Source organism: Mustela lutreola, chromosome 1, assembly GCF_030435805.1.
Source record: "Mustela lutreola isolate mMusLut2 chromosome 1, mMusLut2.pri, whole genome shotgun sequence".
NCBI lineage: Eukaryota > Metazoa > Chordata > Mammalia > Carnivora > Mustelidae > Mustela > Mustela lutreola.
Genome location: NC_081290.1, coordinates 113,481,745 through 113,501,957, shown reverse-complemented (window position 1 = coordinate 113,501,957; position 20,213 = coordinate 113,481,745). Strand labels below are relative to the sequence as shown.

The 20,213-nt window shown below is 33.8% G+C and overlaps 1 protein-coding gene across 8 annotated transcripts in view; it reads left to right on the top strand.

Annotated features, from left to right (window-relative positions):
* SMARCAD1 (SWI/SNF-related, matrix-associated actin-dependent regulator of chromatin, subfamily a, containing DEAD/H box 1) overlaps window positions 1-20,213 on the top strand; it is a 74,819-nt gene that overhangs the window by 30,090 nt on the left and 24,516 nt on the right. For 4 of the 8 annotated variants that reach the window (XM_059172668.1, XM_059172675.1, XM_059172689.1 and 1 more), the window contains exons 6-10: window positions 1,952-2,055; window positions 8,156-8,257; window positions 9,317-9,398; window positions 10,846-11,237; window positions 19,442-19,641. In XM_059172668.1, the coding sequence (XP_059028651.1) occupies window positions 1,952-2,055; window positions 8,156-8,257; window positions 9,317-9,398; window positions 10,846-11,237; window positions 19,442-19,641 (880 nt within the window). Of the gene's footprint in view, window positions 1-1,951; window positions 2,056-8,155; window positions 8,258-9,316; window positions 9,399-10,845; window positions 11,238-11,909; window positions 11,935-13,175; window positions 13,196-19,441; window positions 19,642-20,213 lie in introns of those variants that run through there. The other 4 variants (XM_059172681.1, XM_059172697.1, XM_059172702.1 and 1 more) reach the window with 3 other exon arrangements.

The following is a 20,213-nucleotide window of genomic DNA, read 5'->3' as shown; positions in this document are numbered from 1 at the left end:
TACAGTTTCATGTTTTATTTATTTATTTTTTTGGTTTAATACTGAACTTAGATGAAATTTATTTTTATCTGGGGTATGAGGTAAAATTTTAACTTTTTTTTTTCCCCTGAAATTGATGGATGCTTCCAATTAAAGATGGAAATTTATGAAACACAATTTGGAAGTTCTTTTTAGTATAAAATACTAATTTGTTTTCTTTTGGATATATAAAAAAATTCTTTTATTGAAGTATAGCTAACACAGTGTTTCATGAGTTTCTGATATACAACAGTGATTCAATAATTATACCTTATGCTGTACTCATCACACATGAGCACATCTCACAGCACAGGGAATATAGTCAGTGATACTGTAATAGCATTGTATGGTGACAAACGGTAGATACACTTGAGGTGAGTACAACATAACATAGATACATACAGAATTTTTAATTTATTGTAAATAGAGTAGATTTAGATGTAGGCAGCATTCTGTGCTGTTATGTAACCTCATACTAAAATTTTAGATTTGCATTTTCTCTCCCATATTTTGCAAATTTTTTGCCTATAGCCACTTTAAATACATGTAAATATTTGATGTCATAATATTAACAAAAAGGGAAGATGTTTAAACAGATAATTAAGGTTGAAGAATCCTTTATTGACAAAACAAAGTTCTTGTTCTTTAAGGAAAGAAACATGTCTAGGTCACATGGCATAAATCATCAGATTTGAAGTTTTTTTCAGACTTAGACTATTGACTAACCATGCTCACCCTACCCCAGTAAATATATGGGTAATAATTCTTTTTAAAGTAAATAATGGGAATTCGTTGCTATCTGCAGAATGCACATTTACTTTGTGAAATAAATTAGAAGATACTAACCATACTTACATGAAATTATACTTTAAAACGTTAATAACACTTTGTTACAACTATATTATAAAATTTGTAGGCTTTCAGCTTAAAAGCTGTCATGTTAATGTTTAGTTTGAATATTGTACTTCTACAGGTTTTAATTTCTAACAGCATAGTCGGTACTGATTTAATTACTACTGCACTTTTGTGAGCTTTAGCAGATGTTTTCATATTAGCACAGCAGTATGTCTGAGGAATTTTCTCTCTGATATATAAGAAATAGATAAATGTATTCGAAGTACAAATATGTAATATAGCTTCCCTTTTTTGTTTTTTAAGATCTTATTTTTAAGTAACCTCTACACCCAATGTGGGGTTGAATTAACAACCCTGAGATTGAGTCATGTGGTCTATCTACTGAGCCAGCTATGTACCCCTGTAATACAGCTTCTTAAGATCATGTAGATTGAGTTTTTCTTTCAGTTATGACAGAATATGTAAATTTTCTATCACCGTTAGAGCCTGTATGTTATACTCTTTTGGTTTTAGGTTTAGAGCATTAATTGCTTGAGCTGTCTGTATTTCACATGCTCCTTATTTGTTTTATGAGAGAGACTGTTAACTACTTTGTAAGGTTATTGTGAAAAGTAAATGAAACAAGAGTTAGTAAAAGCCCTTTGCATAGCCTGGTACATAATAAACAATTACTGTTATCAGTGATGGTATTCAAATAAGCTACACTGGTAGGGCTCAACTTTTCTTCAGTGCTGAGTAGTCAGTCACCAGGGAGAGTCACCCTTTCCTTTCAGTATTGCTCTGTGGAATTACCTGTCAGTTTAGTGATATATGTTATAATTAAATAACATGATGGTTTACAAATAACACGATTATAGTGATTTCTAAAACTTTTGAAAGACTGGTAAGTGTTTCTGTTTTTCCTTTAATTCAGTTGACATTTACTGAGTATAAGTGATATGTAGAAAAAATAACATTGGGCCTGATGTCAAGAGAACTGTCTGCATAAGTATTCATTATAATAACATTTTTGCCTTCATTTTGCATTAATGCTGCTTATAATGACTGTGCAGACTTTGATTGTTCTTCTCTGTTTTAGAAGGTGGTGGACCCAGGAAAAGAAAATTATCTTCTTCTTCAGAGCCATATGAGGAAGATGAATTTAATGATGATCAGTCTATAAAAAAGAAAAGATTGGATCATGTAAGTTACATTTGAATTGCAATATCAAAATCAGCTGTTAGGCATAGAATATCTTGAATCTGTGGATATTAGACCTAAATGAATCACTCCTTTTTTCACAGCCAAATCAGAATGTGTTTGCATTTCATTTATGACGTTTTGCTTTCTTTTTAATTTATCTGGTATTAATTGCTTATCTCTGAGTTATAAAATGAATTATTAAAAATATTCTAGTGGCATGATAAAGTAACTTTGGGAAAATACACTTTTAATATATAGTTGAACACTTAGGAAAAACAGCTGTTAACACCACAAGCACCATTTCCTCCTCAGTGCAGCTACTTATAATCCTTCTAGATGACATATTTGATATTTAACTGCTTATCTAAAAATAATTACAGTTATGCTTTTATTGGATTACTCTATAGTTTTCCATTAGAAAACTATATGTTTTCTAAAGTTTCTAAAGTTACATGTTCATAAAGTTCCACTTTATGTCTCAAACTACCGAGAGGCCTCCCAGTGAAACCAGACATAGTCCTCCCTGCCTGCATTCAAGACAACATATTTTCTTCTTGGTAATCAAAACCAAAATCAGATATCCCAACTAGTATAGTAACCTTTTTTTTAAATCTGTGGTTTGATGGTATAAGAAGCTCAGAGTAGCCAGGTGGCAATCTCTACCCTAACTTAATGAGATATTTGTTATGTCCCTATGTGGAAGCATTTTTTCCTTAAGAACTAATACTGATGGGAAGTAAAAATTTTGTGACTGGGTTTTTTAGGCATAAGGAACAGTTGTAGTATAAGAGACTAGGCCCACATTTTAGTTCACAGATCTCTGTGTAATGGCTGTGGGAAAAATAGCATCATATTGATTGCTGATGTAAAGCATTTACTTTCTTTGTACATTCTGTTGAGTAACACATCAGACTTGGGTGTTTCATTTGCTGAATTTTCACTAAGTGGTACCACTGTTCTATAAGCCTGCTGCTTCTAAGTGTTGAGGAACATGGTTTCACTAGTGGTTCTTTAGTGGTTTCAAACAGTGCTGCAAATTCCTGTGCCCATCAACTGTCACACAAAGCGATGAGTGCAGATGGGAAAGCTGCAAAAGAATTTTCCAGGTAGTTACAGAAGTAAACTAAAGGAAGCAACTGTACATTAAATTAAAGTCTCAGTTTTGGTAAAACAGGTATCTGTTCCAGCACCTGCCTTACAGGTCCCAAATCTGAAAGACAGAAAACAGGAATTAGGGCTTTGCAAGATAGCATTACTGTGATGTTCAGTCCTAGTGCCAGGTGGAAACTTAGAGCTAAAACCATTAGTAGTTTATTACTAACCAAACTGAGCTGAGCCTTTTAAAAGAAAGTCAGACTTATGGTTCACTACAGGTATAGGAAAAATGGATGGATTGCTCAAATCTGCATTGATACTTTTACTTAATTCTTGTCTGTTATAAGAGAATTATTGTAAAAATAAAAACAAATGAAAAAATTTAATTAAAAACTCTTAAAATGCATCAGCTTGCCTATTTACAAAAACTTAACTTAATCACATTTTTTTCCCTTCTTTTTGCTTCAGAAAATCACCTTTCTGAGATAGCCCGGTGTTAAAAAGCATTTATGGCTTACTATTTAAAGTGAGCATTTAAGATGCTAATTGTTATTACGGAAAAAATGCAGATGTGATTATAGAATTTGGGAACAGATTTAACATCAGAATGTTCATTGCTACCAATGTAAAAGTCTGGAGTCATAAAAGAGTGTTTGCATTATATGTGGTGGGAAACTCTCCTTGACTTAATTGTGATTATGGAAGATTTTGATTCTCTAAAGAAGTTTCTAAAATTTAGAACAAGCTGTGTTGATTTAAGAAAGCAGGTTAGATTTGAAGAAATAGAAATTGGAGATGTTGAAGAGCTAGGGTTCCACTCTGATGATCTAATCACAGAACTCTTGCAGTAATTTGCTGCTGCTGGCCATGTGTATGCAGAAGGTGATGATAACAATGATGGTGAAGACTAGAAGGCTACACCATGACAGCTTAACACATCACGTTAGCAGGTGCTCTAAGTGTTACTGAAACAGTTGTACTGGTTGGAAAATAGTGGCTTTAATCCTGAATGTAGTAGGAGTCACGCATAGATTCAGTTGAATTTAGAACCATACAGACAGGGGCTCTTGGGTGGCTCAGTTAGATAAGCATCCAACTCTTAATTTCAGTTCAGGTCATGATCTCAGGGTTGTGAGTTCAAGGCCCACATTGGGCTCCACACTTAGTGCAGAGTTAGCTTAAGATTCTCTGCCTCTCCCTCTCCCTCTGCTCCTTTCTGGCTCGCAACCATGCTCTCTATATCTCGCTCAAATAAATAAGTTAAAAATATATAGACAGTATTAGTATGAAAGGAGGGGCTAGCAAAGGAGCAGAAATATATATTTGCTTATTTTATAATTTCTTATTTATATTTTCAGCCAGTACAGCAGTGATAACACAAGGACAGTGAGCCATGCCATTCCATAGCTGAAGTTAACAAATCTGTTCATTTAGATAAACGCTTCTACTACTTTGCAGTAACTCATAAGCTGCCATCCTTCTAGTGCTAACACTCCCCAAGCAGCCTTCAGTTCATATTTTTTATAGTATTTGTGTATTTCTTAACCATTTAATTTACGTGAAATTGTGCTACCCTATTTCGAGAATCCTTTCTCTTTTTTTTAATGTGTCACTGATGGAGTTATTGAAAGTTGTGCCTCTAATATAGTTTTTCTTAAATACTGTTATAGATTATTATTTTCATGATTTTGCACAGTGCGGTAATTTTGGAAGTGCATATATCGTGTTGTAGCAGAATAGACTGTAGTTTTCAGCAGAAGGACACCAGACCTTGCTTCAAAAACTTATGGGTCTCTGCAGTTATTTCCTATTAGGGCTTCCTAGAGACACCATATACAGCATCCTTGTTAGCAACAGATTCTTTGAGAACATTGCTTCTGCTTTTTGGTTGTGAAGCCCAAGTGGCAGAGCACTGTATTCTGGACCTGCTACAGAGCCTTCTCTTAATGTGGACACATTTATAACTGTGACAGTGTAAAGAGTTAGTTTGTAAACTAATTAAGTAGCACCCACCACTTTGCATCTAGTGTCGAAGGAGGCAACCAGATGTTGTGCTTCTTTTGTAGAATTAAACTATGTACACCCTTTTCTTTCCTTTTTTTTTTTTTTTTTGGAATGGCATTTGCAACATGCCCAATTTGGATCCCCCATAAAATTTATGAAAGTGGTGGTCCCCAGAAGTTGGTGGGGTGGCTATTTCCCACTCTTTGGCATGCATGTATCTTACTGACATAAAGTACTACTTCTGCCTACCAAGTTCAGTCAGTGTGATGTCTTCAGAGTAGGTGATTAAAGTGAATTCTGTGGATTGTGCGAAACTATCAGTCCTAGACTACTACATGAGGAAAGAGTGGGAGAATTACCATAGTCTTAAAGACAGCAAAGGTGTGTCCATCACTGACCCTGCCCAGATGAAAACAAATTGCTTTGACTTGTCCTTTCTAATTGGGATGGAGGCAGTGGGGGAAGAAGCATCCGGCAGACTGATAACTGCATAGTTTTATTGATTTGCTCCAGTAAAAATAACCACATCTGATATAGTAGTTAAAATTGGGGTCATCACCTATTTGTTGATGAAACCTGAAATAATCCCCCAAAACCCATCATCCAGCTTTTGGATAGGCCAAGGAGTCCCCATTACATTGGGATGGGATGGTGATCTCCATCTCTCCATTCCTTCAAGGATATGGTATTGCTACTGCTGCTACTACTTGTACTTCTCTTCCCCTTCCTCCCCCCTCTGTCCCCTCCTCAGTTTTAGGAACTTGAATTTTTTTTTTTTTCTCCAATAATGGTTCTTACTTCATGGGCCAAGGAGCTAATATGGGATTGCTGCCAGTCCTAAATATGTCTGGTCCAGCTCTGCATTCTGGAATGGGAAAAATAACCACAAGATTAATTCATAACCTTACAGCCCACTGAAGACAGATCTAGGCCTGAACTCTGTGTATCTCCTGTCTTCTGTAAAGCTCTAGTGTAACCACTGGATTGCATAGGTATTTTAAGTCACCAGGGATTAGCAGAGCTGACAGAACTATTAAATCTGAGAGCAGACAGCAAATGAGAGGTATATTATCTACTGAATGTTTAATTAGTGCTATCATATATTTGATTCCCAAAAGATATTTTACTGCTTTCCAAATGTCAAACTTTTTTTATTAAGGTAAAATTCACATAGCATAAAATTAACCATTTTAGAATGAACAGTTCATTGCCAGTCTACCACCCCTGTCTAGTTTCAAAATCTTTTTATCATCCCATAATAGCATGTCATCCCGTTTAAATCATTTCTCTCCATTCTCTACCTCTCCCAGCCCTGGGGCAGCCACCAGTCTGCTTTCTGTCTGTGGATGTACCTATTCTGGCTATTTCATGTAAATAGAAGTAATACAGTATGTTACCTTTTGTGTCTAGCTTTCACTTAGCATAATGTTTTAGGAGGTTCTTCCACATTGTAGCCAGTATCAGCACTTCTTTTTTTAAAGCTGAATAATACATCATTTTATGTATATGCTACAGTTTGTTTACCCATTCATTCTTTGATGGACATTTAATATATTTAAAACCAGGAATGTGCTACCTGAATGACTAGGGTTTAGCAAACATTTACATAGTAGAAAAATACCAATGTATAGTTAGACACCCAAGTTTCTCTTCTTGCCTCAGATAGTTATTATTTATGACCTCTAAAAGGTTTGTTCTTGGAGTTTCAGTGTCTTCAGCTTTTAAGGGGGGGTGGCAGTATGAATTTCTGAGGGCTTTGAAATGCTTTCTTCACATATTAGTGTTTTATTCCCCAGCTCAAAATCCTTTGCTTTCTTAAAAAAGGCTGACCTCAATTTAACACTCCAGGCCAAATGCAGTATTAGCTCTGATACAACTTTTCAGCCTTGCAGTCTACCCATGGTCTCTGTGCTTCAACCCAGATGGGCCATTCACTGTTATAAAAACACATGCAGCTTTCTTCTTCAATTCCAAACTTCCATAGTATTTTATTTACATTTGTTTTGTGGAACACCATTTTATACCTTTGTGCAGCAGAGGTTTCACTCAATTTAATATTGCTACTTTGGTAGGGAAAGAAAAATAACATGTAGTTGTTGGATAAGAAAGGAGGTAGAAAAGAAAACACGAGGCTGTATTTTTCTATATCTTAATTGTATGGTATGTGGTATAGTTCTAAGCAGAGTTAAATAAATGTTTTTTGATCTAAATGCAAAAATTTTTTTTATGCATGAACCCAAGAATTTTTTTTAAGATATATTCATTTATTTTGAGAGGGAGAAAGAGAATCTCAAGCAGATTCCCCTCTGAGCCTATTGCAAAGCATGATCCTGTGACCCTGGCATCGTAACCTGAGCAATAACCAAAGTTGGGCACTTAACTGACTGAGCCACCCAGACACCCCTTAAATATGGAATTCTAATCAGTTTTTTTAAATCAAGTGACAAAGAAGAAAGAGATTGTCTAAGTAGCTATAATTATTTGCAGATTAATGTTTTGGTTTCACATAAATTCTTTATTATTGTGTTACTTTTATGGTGTGGCTGAACAATTAATACTTAAGCCATTCTGTAAATCAGCACCAAACAAAAAGTAAACTTTTTTCTCTCAGTATTTGAAATTTGTAGGGAGATATAAAATTGTGAGCATAGATGAGATATTTGAATCTTTTTTTTTTATTTGCCATTAGTAAATATACTTAAATATACCTGATTTATTTAGAGTAATTCGAGGAACATGCTAGTCTTTTAGTAGATTTATTTTATGTTGAGTGCTTTATGAATGAAGTGTGAGTTACTGGATAGGCAGTCAGGGTCTTTTTGTGATCGTAAAGCAGCAATATTTTTTATCCTTAAAGATAAAATTTGTCAGTTTTCACAAGAAACATTTTTGGATTCTTAATGTGCTAACTTCCAAATCGAGTCAAATATAAATGTAATTGTCTTAAGACTGTTAGCATTATAGATGATCTCCTTAATTGGTTCTTTTTTCTTTCCTTTAGGGAGAAGAATCCAATGAGTCTGCAGAATCTAGTAATAATTGGGAAAAGCAAGAAAGTATTGTATTGAAATTGCAAAAGGAATTTCCCAATTTTGATAAGCAGGTAGGTGATCATGGACAGAAATTTAATCAGTGTGTGCTAAATATTTGGAACAAAATAGTGTTTGAGATAAACTGGAAAAGCTTAGGGTGTGTTTTGCATTTTTCTAATTAAATATACTCTTATTAATATTATAAAATACCTTTATACTGCTTGTTAATTCTTTACATTGTTTACTTACTTTAATTGCTAACTATATCAACATAATGACCATAATCATAACAAACATAACAATTGGAACTCATTTATGAAATGTGAGTATGTAGAAAGCCAAATCAGCTGTTTTAGCTTTTTTTATATTCTTGTCCTTTAAATTTTTCATTAAGAATTTTAAAGTGTTAGGGGTGTACCTGGTTGACTCAGTCAGAAAAGCATGACTCTTGATGTCAGGATCATGGGTTCAGGCCTCACATTGGGTGTCAAGATTACTAAAAAATAAATAATAAACTTTAAAGAAAAAAAGAATCTTGAAGTATAATACTGCATTTCAGTATTTTAGTATTCCATAAGGTTTGTTCTACTTGGTAAGTAGTAAGAATACTGTCTGTATATTCATGCCAAGCTTGCTTCTCTTCTATCACTTGATTATATGTAGAAGCACATTATTTAACATTTAGAATACATTCTCACGTGTATTGATTTATTCAGGTATATGCACAGGTAGTACATCTGCTGAATTCTTACAAGGTAAATGCAAAATCTTGTTGTTATGTTGGTTCTTTATATGTGTTGAAACTCTTTGTTTTGAAATTGGCAGTTTGTAAAAGCCTAGCTACCTGATGAAGTTTAATTGAACAAACATTTTTTATTCTATTTATTCAGAGCACATTATAGGGAGAGTAGAAATGGAGAGAAAGTCTAGCTTCCTTTCCTTTTGAGACTTAAAATTCATGGAGGTGAAATTTCGTGTACACAGAAACCACTTGTAAAGCAGCATATAAACAAATGTGAAATAATCAGATATGAATTTTCAGATGATTTACTTACTTTTAAAAGAGCATAAAAGTTTATTGCAAGTTGCTTATTTTAGATTTTTAACAAAGATCAATGACTTATTTCTAGGAACTAAGGGAAGTACTGAAGGAACATGAATGGATGTACACAGAAGCATTAGAATCTTTAAAAGTGTTTGCAGAAGACCAAGGTAATTAGCTCTTCTGTCCTAGAAAACACATACTTCCCATTATGTTCTTATTTTGGTATATAAGAAAATCTAAACCTATTAGAGAATGGGATTGCAAAAGATCTTGTAAATAATGATGTAAAAAAAATTTAAATGAGCAGTTTCAAATGTTTTGGCCTGTTCTTTAATGGCAGTGTAATATGAAATAGTAAATACATTTTTCCAATTGGCTAGCCTTTTTCTTTTTATAGTTAAGGCTGCTTTTAAATTATCATTGTTTTATTGAATATAAAAGCAACATTTTTTATATTTTAACAGCTCACAGGATGGATCTTAGGATGGCTGGTGGTTTATAATCACTGCAGTGTAGGTGTCCTAGCCTGCTCTTACATGAATATCAGAAGTACCAGTATCAGAGTCCTTTAAGATGAATATCACTGGCATGAAAGAAGTTCCCTAAACTTGTATTGGAGTTCTTTTAACTTTCAGAACCAAATGTTAGAGAAGTAGTGGAGAAGAGTTGAATCATACATGTTTAGTGACATCCTTATGAAGAGCTGATCTAATTGATGCCTGCTTGATTGCAAAACCAGCTTAAAAAGCCCAATACAGTGGTTTTAGTTTTTTTGTTTTGTTTTTTAATAAATTCTTTTAAGAAATACCTTCATACTAGTGCTCTTGATGGCACAGAGAATGATACTGTGTGGAAAAAAGAGCCACCAATATCATCAGTTCTGCGTCTGAAAAAATGATTCAAAAGAGATAGATTATAAATGTGAAGAATTTGAGGACTACTTTATCCAATTTGTTTTTCTCTTCCATATATGCACAAGAATAAATGTATGGTAATCAGTGTGTAAGTCTAAAAGCTCTTTGAATAAGCAAAACAAACATACTAAATAGTAAAGTATGGTGTTATAGATTAACTGGTAAGAAATAACAGAATTATCTTCAATCATAGGCATCTTAGAAATCTGTGGAGTCTGATAGGCTAACCAGTGATAAAGTAGCAATGTTTTTTTAGTAATAGTATATTTCAACAGATGTACATGGTGATGGAAAATTAGTATAATAGGAATGGTTTTAATTTAGGGTGAACATGTTTTTGCTGTACCTGTCAGTGTTGTCATGGAGGTGGGGCTGCTCAGTAGCATCTAGGGTATCTTACAGAAATGCAGCTGCCATTTAGAATCTCAGGACCTTTGTTAGAAAATGGGGGTTTTTATTCATTTTTTTTAAAGTTATCACCTGTTTTTGAAACTTTCTCAACTCCTATACAACTTCAAATTCTATTTTAGTATTTCTCTTTAAAGCATATCAAGATTTAACAAATTATAGTTGAATTCTGTATTCAGTAGGAAAATAACACATTTAGGTAATTTTTTTTTTATCTTATTTGAGGGCCTATATCTTTATATTTAATTTATATTTTTTTAACTTAGTTATTTTTGTCTTTTTTTTTACACAGATATGCAATATGCTTCACAAAGTGAATTTCCAAATGGAAAAGAAGCTTCTTCAAGAAGTCAGAATTACCCTAAAAATGCAGCTAAAACAAAACTAAAACAGAAATGTTCCATGAAACCACAAAATGGTTTTAACAAGAAACGTAAAAAAAATGTATTTAATCCTAAGAGAGTTATTGAAGACTCTGAATATGATTCAGGCTCTGATGTGGGTAGTTCACTAGATGAGGACTATAGTAGTGGTGAAGAAGTGATGGAGGATGGCTATAAGGGTAAAATTCTTCACTTTCTTCAAGATGCTTCAATTGGTGAACTTACTTTGATTCCTCAGTGTTCTCAGAAGAAGGCTCAGAAGATTACAGAACTCCGGCCCTTTAATAGTTGGGAAGCTCTGGTAAGGCTACATTATTTTTTTTTCCCCTGTGTGTGTGTATTTATGTGTGTGTGTGTGTGTGTGTGTGTGTGTGTGTTTAACTCACAGTACCGTTTATAGTCAAGGTGTCTTCAGCCCAGGGAAGCATAGATGGGTGGCCTTATCCTGTGTAGAGGCAAACATTACTTTCATTGTAAGCCAATAGTATTTCAAATAGTGTCATATGACCTAATTTTGAATGAATTAAGGGGTGATTTTCCTGAAAAAACCCAAGCTGATTGGCTGGGTATACTGTCACTCATTCTTTTGCATAGAAACTTGGTTCATTTCACTGCAGAAGAAGAAATTAGAGCTTACATTTAGGAAGGAGTTGTTTGCTAGCCTGTTCTGATCTGTTACTGCTGAGACACCATGCAAAAAGCAAGAATGTGGCAGAAATTTTACTACAACTTACTTGAAGAGCAATAGCAACGTCCAGGGGAGCTCCATGATTCAAAATGCCAGCCTAAGTGTTTTATGCTTCACCACAAAAGAAGCAAGTGTTTATTTTCTTTTTCTTTTAAAAATGACAGCTCAATCTCTAACATGTTTTTCTTGGTTAAACAACACGGCCATTTTATGGAGTGTAGCAGGCTGCAGCGTTTTTAATTGGAAAGGATAGAAAAATGTTTGAAGCCTAGAATTCAAGCGTTAGGTGAAGGGAATGCATAAGTAACTGGTAAGTACACTTTGCATGATCATTTTATGGAATTGGATTTCCTACAAACAAGTGTTATCCAAAATACTTGTATTTTGAATTTTATAAATGTCAGCAGTGAGCAAATTGTATTCATACAGAAAAATATAAGAACTCTGTCTTCTAAATTTTGCCTTGACTTTTGTGAGAATGTGGGCTTTTATAGCATGAATTATATACAGGCCCCGCTGTGAAAGCAATGTGGATTTTTTTTTTTTTTACAGCTTTAGAAGATGAAGTGCCTCTTGAAGCTTTAGAAATTTTAAGGAAGTTTTATTCCGTATCTTAGGGAGTAAAGTTGTTTTGTGGTTAATTTTATACTTGTGACAAATCTGTAAGAGCATAAGTTCCCTTAATAAGTGTCTTTAAAGTGGCAGGATCATAGGGTCCCTGAACAGTGTTTTAAAAAGCATTTTTCAAAAAATTAAGATATTTGAAAAATAAAGAAACAACATTACTAGTATTTTGTAGCTTAAAAAAATAAAATAAATAAAGCCATTCGTTTTGCCTAAAGCCTTTGCTTTTCTAGAGAACATCTGTCACAGCAGGTCCTTTCAAAACGTGTTTGGCTTTGCCTGAGTGATTTATTTGTTAAAGTATTTGCTGAAGGGCTTTCTTGTTCTTCTTTTCTTCCTTTTCTTCTTTCTTTTAATCTTTAATGGTCTCCTGTATTATTGCAGAGTCGGTTGCTCAGGCTTGTTGGGATTCTAATTTATTTAATAAGGAATGCAATTATCTACACCACTGTATTTAGTAACTGTAACTACTTGCCCAAATATCTTATAGTAAAAGTAAATTATACCAGACTTATATGTGCCAGATGTTTTTAAAAATATTCAACTTAACATGTAGAAATCATATTTTCCCTACTAATTAATTGGCATAGTGTAGTCTCGACATGAAATTTTTTTAGATTATGTATTACCTGCGTAAATCCCCTATTGTTTCTTGCCCCCTCTCTAAAAATTGAACACAAAGGTGGTATTTTTTGCTTGCTATTTATTTAAATGTTGGTTATTTTATGTAAAAGTTAAAAAGTAAACTTGCTACTTAAGCAAAAACAGGGTTTTTAGTAAAATGGAGGTAAATGAACAGTTTTTGAAAATGAAGTTAACATTGGCACGTCTGTGTATATAAGCTTTGAATTTTAATTTGTGTAGAACTTTAAGCTTCTACTTTCAATCACTTTAGAATTTTCAGTGTGGCTGATTTAGAGAGCAATTTCATCTTCAAATCATCAAAGGTAAAGTTAATATTATGTACATTCTAGTAAATGGCTGTATATGACATACTCTTTTCCTGTTATTCAGAAGGTTTAATAATGTACCTATAAACAACTTCAGAAAGAAACAAAAGAAAAAAACATTTAGTTTTGTTTTCATAGCTGCTGTTTTTAGAAATTCCTTTGAAAATTAGTTGAAATTTTAATTATAATATTCAGTGATCCTTTAATGAAAATTACATGGCATTATACATTAAGAACAGCATGTAACAGTCTAGTAAAGTGTTAAATTGTTGAAGCATATTTGTCTTAAGGATTGGGGAATTTAAAAAAAAAAGGATTGGGGAATTTGTCAGAAGTTTAAAAGTCATTTATAATTCATTTAAAAATGCATACTGAGCCAACAAATCAAGTCCACATACATTTTAATAAAATTGGTAGGTTAAATGTCATTATTTCATTGTCTTATAAAAACAGCTTGTGAAAATTATGTTTGCAGTACCTTTTAAAACAATTTGAAAAGTACCTCAATTATGCCTTTCATTGTCAGAGAATTACACTTTTTAAACATTAAATGCTGTAAGATACTGATATTCTAGTCACCTTTATTTTACATGAGTAAAATTTGTTTATTTAACATAAGTGCATGAGAGTGTTTATGTTTGCAGCTTTACACCTATTGTTTTCTTTGAATCAGAACTTAAATACTGTTCGTGAAATTTTTTTCATAATTTTTACATCTTATTTTTCTGCTTAATAGTAGTGACGTCTGTATCTTCTGTAAGAAACCACAACTTCAAATCCCGTAGACTTTGGAAATACAGCAAGCCAATAATGTCAGTTTAACATGTATTATTAATGTGGTAAAATTAAGATTTTAATTGCCAAATTTCACGCATTTGATGGCATCAGTTGACCAACCACTTACTGAGTATTTGTCTAGCCTTGTGCAAATTAGGGTGGGGATGCTGTTACATCTGTGATAATCTTATGATGTTGCATCTTTATACTTTAATCAGGATGTAATGTCTGCTGACCAAAGCAAGAGTTACTTGTTCATGGATATAACTCAACTTAAAAACTTGTCATATATGCATCTACTTTTTTAACATTCAGGTCAGTGTAGGTGTAGTTTTCCTTGATTGTTAACCATGCAGTCCAGGTTTTTGTTTATGCCAAAGCACTCTCTGCCCCTCATTGTGCTGTTCCCCTGTACTAACTAGTAACTCAGACCACAGGGTTGTTTTTTTTTTTTTTTTTTTTTGTTTTTTTTTTTTGGCTTGGTTTTCCCAATTGTTATTGTAAAATGTCTGCTTAATTTAAGCTTGTCACTTAAAGCATTGTGATGCCTGTTAACTTCCTTCCTGATAGGATGATTTTCAGTAAATTCAGCATTTTATTTTAATTTGTATAAATTTGATAAACATTTATAAGAAAGTTATAAATGTATTCTGAGCACTTCGTCAGCTGCTGCCAGGTATTTATGTCTTCTTAGGACTAGGTCCTCAAAAATGTTACTTTGTTAGGTGGGGTTAAATCTGGTTTTAAACAATCCCCCCCACTTCTGTTAAAATAAAAAATACTTGTAAGAGTGACACACTGTGGTGGGAGAGAGGTACTTCAATTTGTGACTCTAAAACAGTGATACTTCAGTTTTTAATCAGAGTGATCATAATCAGGGCCATACTTAGTCTTTTTTTTCCCCCATGCAGTTATCCAACAAGTAAAAATTGCTTTTTTTCCTTCCACCCGAAAAAAAATAGCTTTATCACTTTTTTGAGGAATGAATTTTCTTTGTCTAAAATAAAACAGTACCTGCAATAACAAGAAAGTGAAAATTCTTCCAGATACCCACCACCTAAGGCTGTATCGAGCATCCATTTGTACATTTCTTATTATATAAGTAGGACCATATTTTCTAGCTCATCAGTAACTTTAGATTTATTAGCATATCCTGCATTTCTTAAATCCTTTTTTGGTGAGGCTAAGTAATTTATAGGATTCCTCCATCCGTTTTGTCTTCAGAAAACAGTAACAACAATAGAGTGTTCTTACATATTTCTTTAAGTGCTGGCCTGTCTCTCTCTCTTTTACATACACAGAAACACACACACCACTAATGAAGATACTGTAGAATTACATATTGAGATTTATCTGAGTTTTTATTTTTATTCATATATTTAGATTAACAAGTTAAAAATTCTACATGCTTGTTCTCTCCAAAAATCTATATTCAACCCCTTCTCCAGCCTGTTTCCCACACTGCCAATAACTGCTCTCATTTTTTTGGTCTGATTCTTATCACTTGCATATCTCTAAGTAATATAGACATAAAGCTATTCTTTATTTTTGCTTTAGGTCTTACTTGTTGACATGACATTATAACACTATGGTGAGATTAACTCCCATTGTCAGTCTTATATCCCATATCCATATCCTATTCCTCAGTCGTACTGATTGAAGTTAATAGGATAATTTTGAAGATCATTTTTTAGTTATCTGCATTATTGTCACTATATAAATGCCTTTGCTAGCTTAGCCATATTGATAGTGTAATATTGCTTAGCATTTTGTTTCTCTAGGTATTAGTTGCCTTGGTTTTTCTGTTTGCTTAGTTTTCTATATATTTATTAGTTCAACTCTAAAATTTTCCTTAGTTGTCTAGATTTCCTCTCAGTTTTAAAAAACTTCAGGTATTCCATCCTAAGAAAGTCTCTTTGAGTAAATCTTAATGACCTGCTCTGGTTTATACTGGTTGGATTATGGCCTGCTATTCATCTGTGACCTTGGGCTCTCACTTCCCCGACATTCTCAGGAATCCTTGTTGTCTCTCTTGTGTAGGATCTCTTCTTTCTGAACTTCATGCATGCCTATTTATTCCCTTGGTCATATGAGTACATACTAAGAGGCGGAGGTGGGTGAATTATACAGTGGAACCAGATGATCTGGCTTTGAACCCCAGTTCTGACATTTCCAGCAGTTTATCTGACTTTCAGCAAGTTCTTATTCTCCATTTCTTCATCTATAAGTAGGGTGTAGTTACGATACTGACTGTTGGGACTTCTAAGTATTAAATAAAGTAAACGTCTATTTAGTTGCCCAGTTCTTGGCTATAGATGTCCACAATATTTTGTATTGGAAGTGCTGTATATGTTACTGGTGAAATGCTAAGAAACTGTTGTTTTCTGCTTATCCCCCTTTCAGTTATAGCCATATTGAGTGGAACTTCTTTGGATAAGTTTTTCCTCTATCTTAAAACGCCTTCTGGACTTTTAAATAGATTTATGGCTTGTTACATTACCCACAGTACATTAAGACAACATTTTTCAACCTTCCTTGTTAGGTAATTTGGCACAGTTCTGTCCAGTGGGATGTAAGCAGAAGTATATTAGGACTTTCGGAAACTGTCCTTAATAGGCTCACTTTTTCCTGTTGATTGAGAGGTCATTATGGTAGCAGGAGGATATATGGAGGATACGAAGCAACAAGGTAGAAAACTCCTTGACTTGGGAACCATCACATCAAATCTTAGGTGCTTCTGCAACTCTTCGCTTACATGGGAGAGAAAAAATCTTACGTTTTATTTAAACCCCTTATTTGTGTTTACTGTTACTCTTAACTGAACCTAATCCTAACAATTTTGTCTTGCAGTGAAACTTTATCCTTGAAAATCTGTGTTGTACATTCATGGACACTGTATTACTACTAGACAAATACAAATTCTAAACTAGCAACAATAAATTGGATCATCTCTAATGTCATTTGGCTTTTATGGGAGGAAGGATAGGGACAATAGGAAGCCGCAGGGAGATAAATTCTGTCTTAGGAAATAACCAAAATGTCAGGTTTGTTTAAAAATCTTAGCTAAGGGGCGCCTGGGTGGCTCAGTGGGTTAAAGCTTCTGCCTTCAGCTCAGGTCATGATCTCAGGGTCCTGGGATGGAGCCCCACATCCGGCTTTCTGCTCAGCAGGGAGCCTGCTTCCTCTCCTCCCTCTCTCTCCCTCTCTGCCTGCCTCTCTGCCTACTTGTGATCTCTGTCTGTCAAATAAATAAATAAAAATCTTAAAAAAAAAAATCTTAGCTAAAACTAATGCAGTATCCTGAAATAAGAGTTACCTTTTGTATTCTCCTTTATTTCCCCTACAAGAATTTCAAACATAAAATTAGAATAGTATAGTGAAACGCCATGTCTTCAGCAGCTTCAGTTCCTGGCTGATGTCTGATCTTGTTTTATCTTTATCCTCATCTACTTTCTTCCTTCTCATATTATTTTGAAGCAAATCTCAGAGTTCATCTTATCCATGAAAATTTAAATACATATATCTGCCTTAGGCTCAGGTTATGATCCCAGGTTCCTGGGATCAAGTCCCAGCATCAGCCCGGCATGGGACTCCCTATTCAGTGGGGAGTCTACTTCTCCCTATCCCTCTGCTCATCCTCCTTTCTCATGTTCTGTCTCTCAAAATAAGTCTTTTTTTAAAAGTTCTAACATAACCTGAAAATCTTCAAGGCACTGATTCTTACATATTCTGGTGTATACATCTTTCCCCTAGAAAGCACAAAGTGGGAGGTCACACTGTGACCGTTAATGTTGCCCTTGTGAAGATGTAAAGTCATGTGCAAATAACTCAATATTTCACAGTGTCATTTTGTAAAGTGCTAATTCATTTTTTAATCCTGCAATTTAATAATAACATGGCTTTGTAATAGATTGGAAATTTTATTGTTTTCTAACTTTTTCTAGATCAAGTATGAAAAAAGTATATTATTATAAATGCATTTTTGATGAAATTATATATCCCGTAAGTGTTGAATTTGTATTGTTTGAACTCTGTGAATTTAGATAGACTGTGATCACAAAGATTATTTAGAGTTTTTAATGTGATTCCTGTTGTAACTTGAAAGAATATGCTAAATAAGATAATGAATTGGAATCGTGTAGTTTTATCTTAACAGGTGATTTTACTCTAGTTTCTTTTGTTCATTTTTGGATTATGGGATCTCGCTTTCTGCCCAGCAAGGTTTAAAGTTTTCACACAGTTAATGGGCTTTCAGACAGATACGGCCTCTTCATGAAAAGTATTTTTTAATAAGGTTCTTCAGGATTTTTTTTTCCATCTATCTGTATGTAAAAATTCTAATTTTTTATAGCTTTTATATGAGTAAGTATTCATGTCTTTTTTTTTTTTTTAAATTTTATTTATTTATTTGACAGAGAGATACAGTGAGAGAGGGAACACACGCAGTGGGAGAGGGAGAGAAGCAGGCTCCCTGCCAAGCAGGAAGCCCAATGTGGGGCTCAATCCCAGGACCCTGGGATAATGACCCGAGCCAAAGGCAGATGCTTAATGACTGAGTCACCCAGACGCCCCTTCAGCGTCTTTTTTTTTAAAGGTTATTTATTTTAAAGAGTGCACAAGAGTGGGGGGAAGGAACAGAGGTAGAAGGAGAGAGAGAATCTCAAGCAGCTTCTATGCTGAGCATGGAACTGACTGGAGCTCGATCCCACGACCCCAAGATCATGACCCAAGCCGAAACCAATAGTCGGACACTCAACCAACTGAGCCATCCATTTGCTTCTCAGTGTCTTAAATACAGATATGTTTTTGAAAAATATTCTCTGAGCTTTCACAAAAAAACCATTTATACAAGTGTATTGAAATTGACTTTTTATAAAACTTTTATCAAGTTATTTAATTGGTCGTAGTTAAGTTTTGATTCATGCAGTATCTTTCCAAATAATGGTCTTAGTTTAAGAGCAAAATTTAAGTGGCAAATAATAATTGAGGGTTTGAAAACTCAAGGGGTGGTCCTTTATGTTTCAAAAAAGTAATCATATAGTAATATGTCATAGTCATGGGAAGTAATGAAAATGGAGCAAGATTTCAGGTATACAATTAGTATATTTGGTACCATTCCTTTGGTGATAAAGGTGAATCAGATTTTGGAAAATAAAACTTCATAGAAGACATTAATGATCATTTGAGAGTATCTCCGATAAGAGAACAGCTACTAGGGGCAAAGTAACTAGCTTGAGATTGAGATTGTGCATTTTGGTGAGAAAGATATGTTTTATTTCAATATGGGGAATTGGATTTATCAAGAGAAACATGGAAATTCAGGTATAGACATGAAGAAACAGGTGTTCTTAGCAGTTGATTTAAGGTCATTAGTAAAAGTATAATTAAATTTTTTCCCCTCAAAAAAATTGATACTAGATTTTTATTTACTAGATCTGACCTATTATTTTTCTTCTTATGTCATAGTTCACAAAGATGTCCAAAACTAATGGCTTATCAGAAGATTTGATATGGCATTGTAAAACACTGATCCAAGAAAGGGATGTAGTTATAAGACTTATGAACAAATGTGAAGACATTTCAAATAAATTGACAAAACAAGTTACCATGCTTACTGGAAATGGAGGTGGATGGAACATAGAGCAGCCCTCCATTCTGAACCAGAGGTAATATTTATTGTACTTATCTATTTCTTACTTTATCTTAGCCATATAAAAATTATGAACTTATTTCTTTACTATGCCTAGGGAACTTAAATGTGGAAGTCTTAATGAGAGCTTACGTTAGAAGGGAACCCCAGGGTTTCCTGTAATGACACAGAAGTGATACAGGATTTTTTTTTTTTTTTTTTTTTTTTTTAACCAATACCCCCTACCCTGCCAAGGGTATTTTACTCCCCTTTTATCATTATAAATTAGAGGGAGCAAATGTTGTGATCTTATATAACTGTGTTTTCCTTGTCCGATGACAGATAATCTCATGTATAATCACAAAAATGGAAAAGCTGGTTTTAGCTACCCCTTTACACTGTACAGTGCTGCAGAAAGTCAGCAGCTTAAATTGCATCAATGAAAAAAATTTGTCTTAAGCTCGATTTCTTTTTAGTCATAAGTAAGATGAAATGAATGAAATATCCTGTATCTGTAATTTAATGTTTTAAATGCTTTAAAGAGCCCATATTCTTAAATCTATTTTTGGAGTAGAAACAGATCAAAAATGAAAAGGACACTTATTAAAT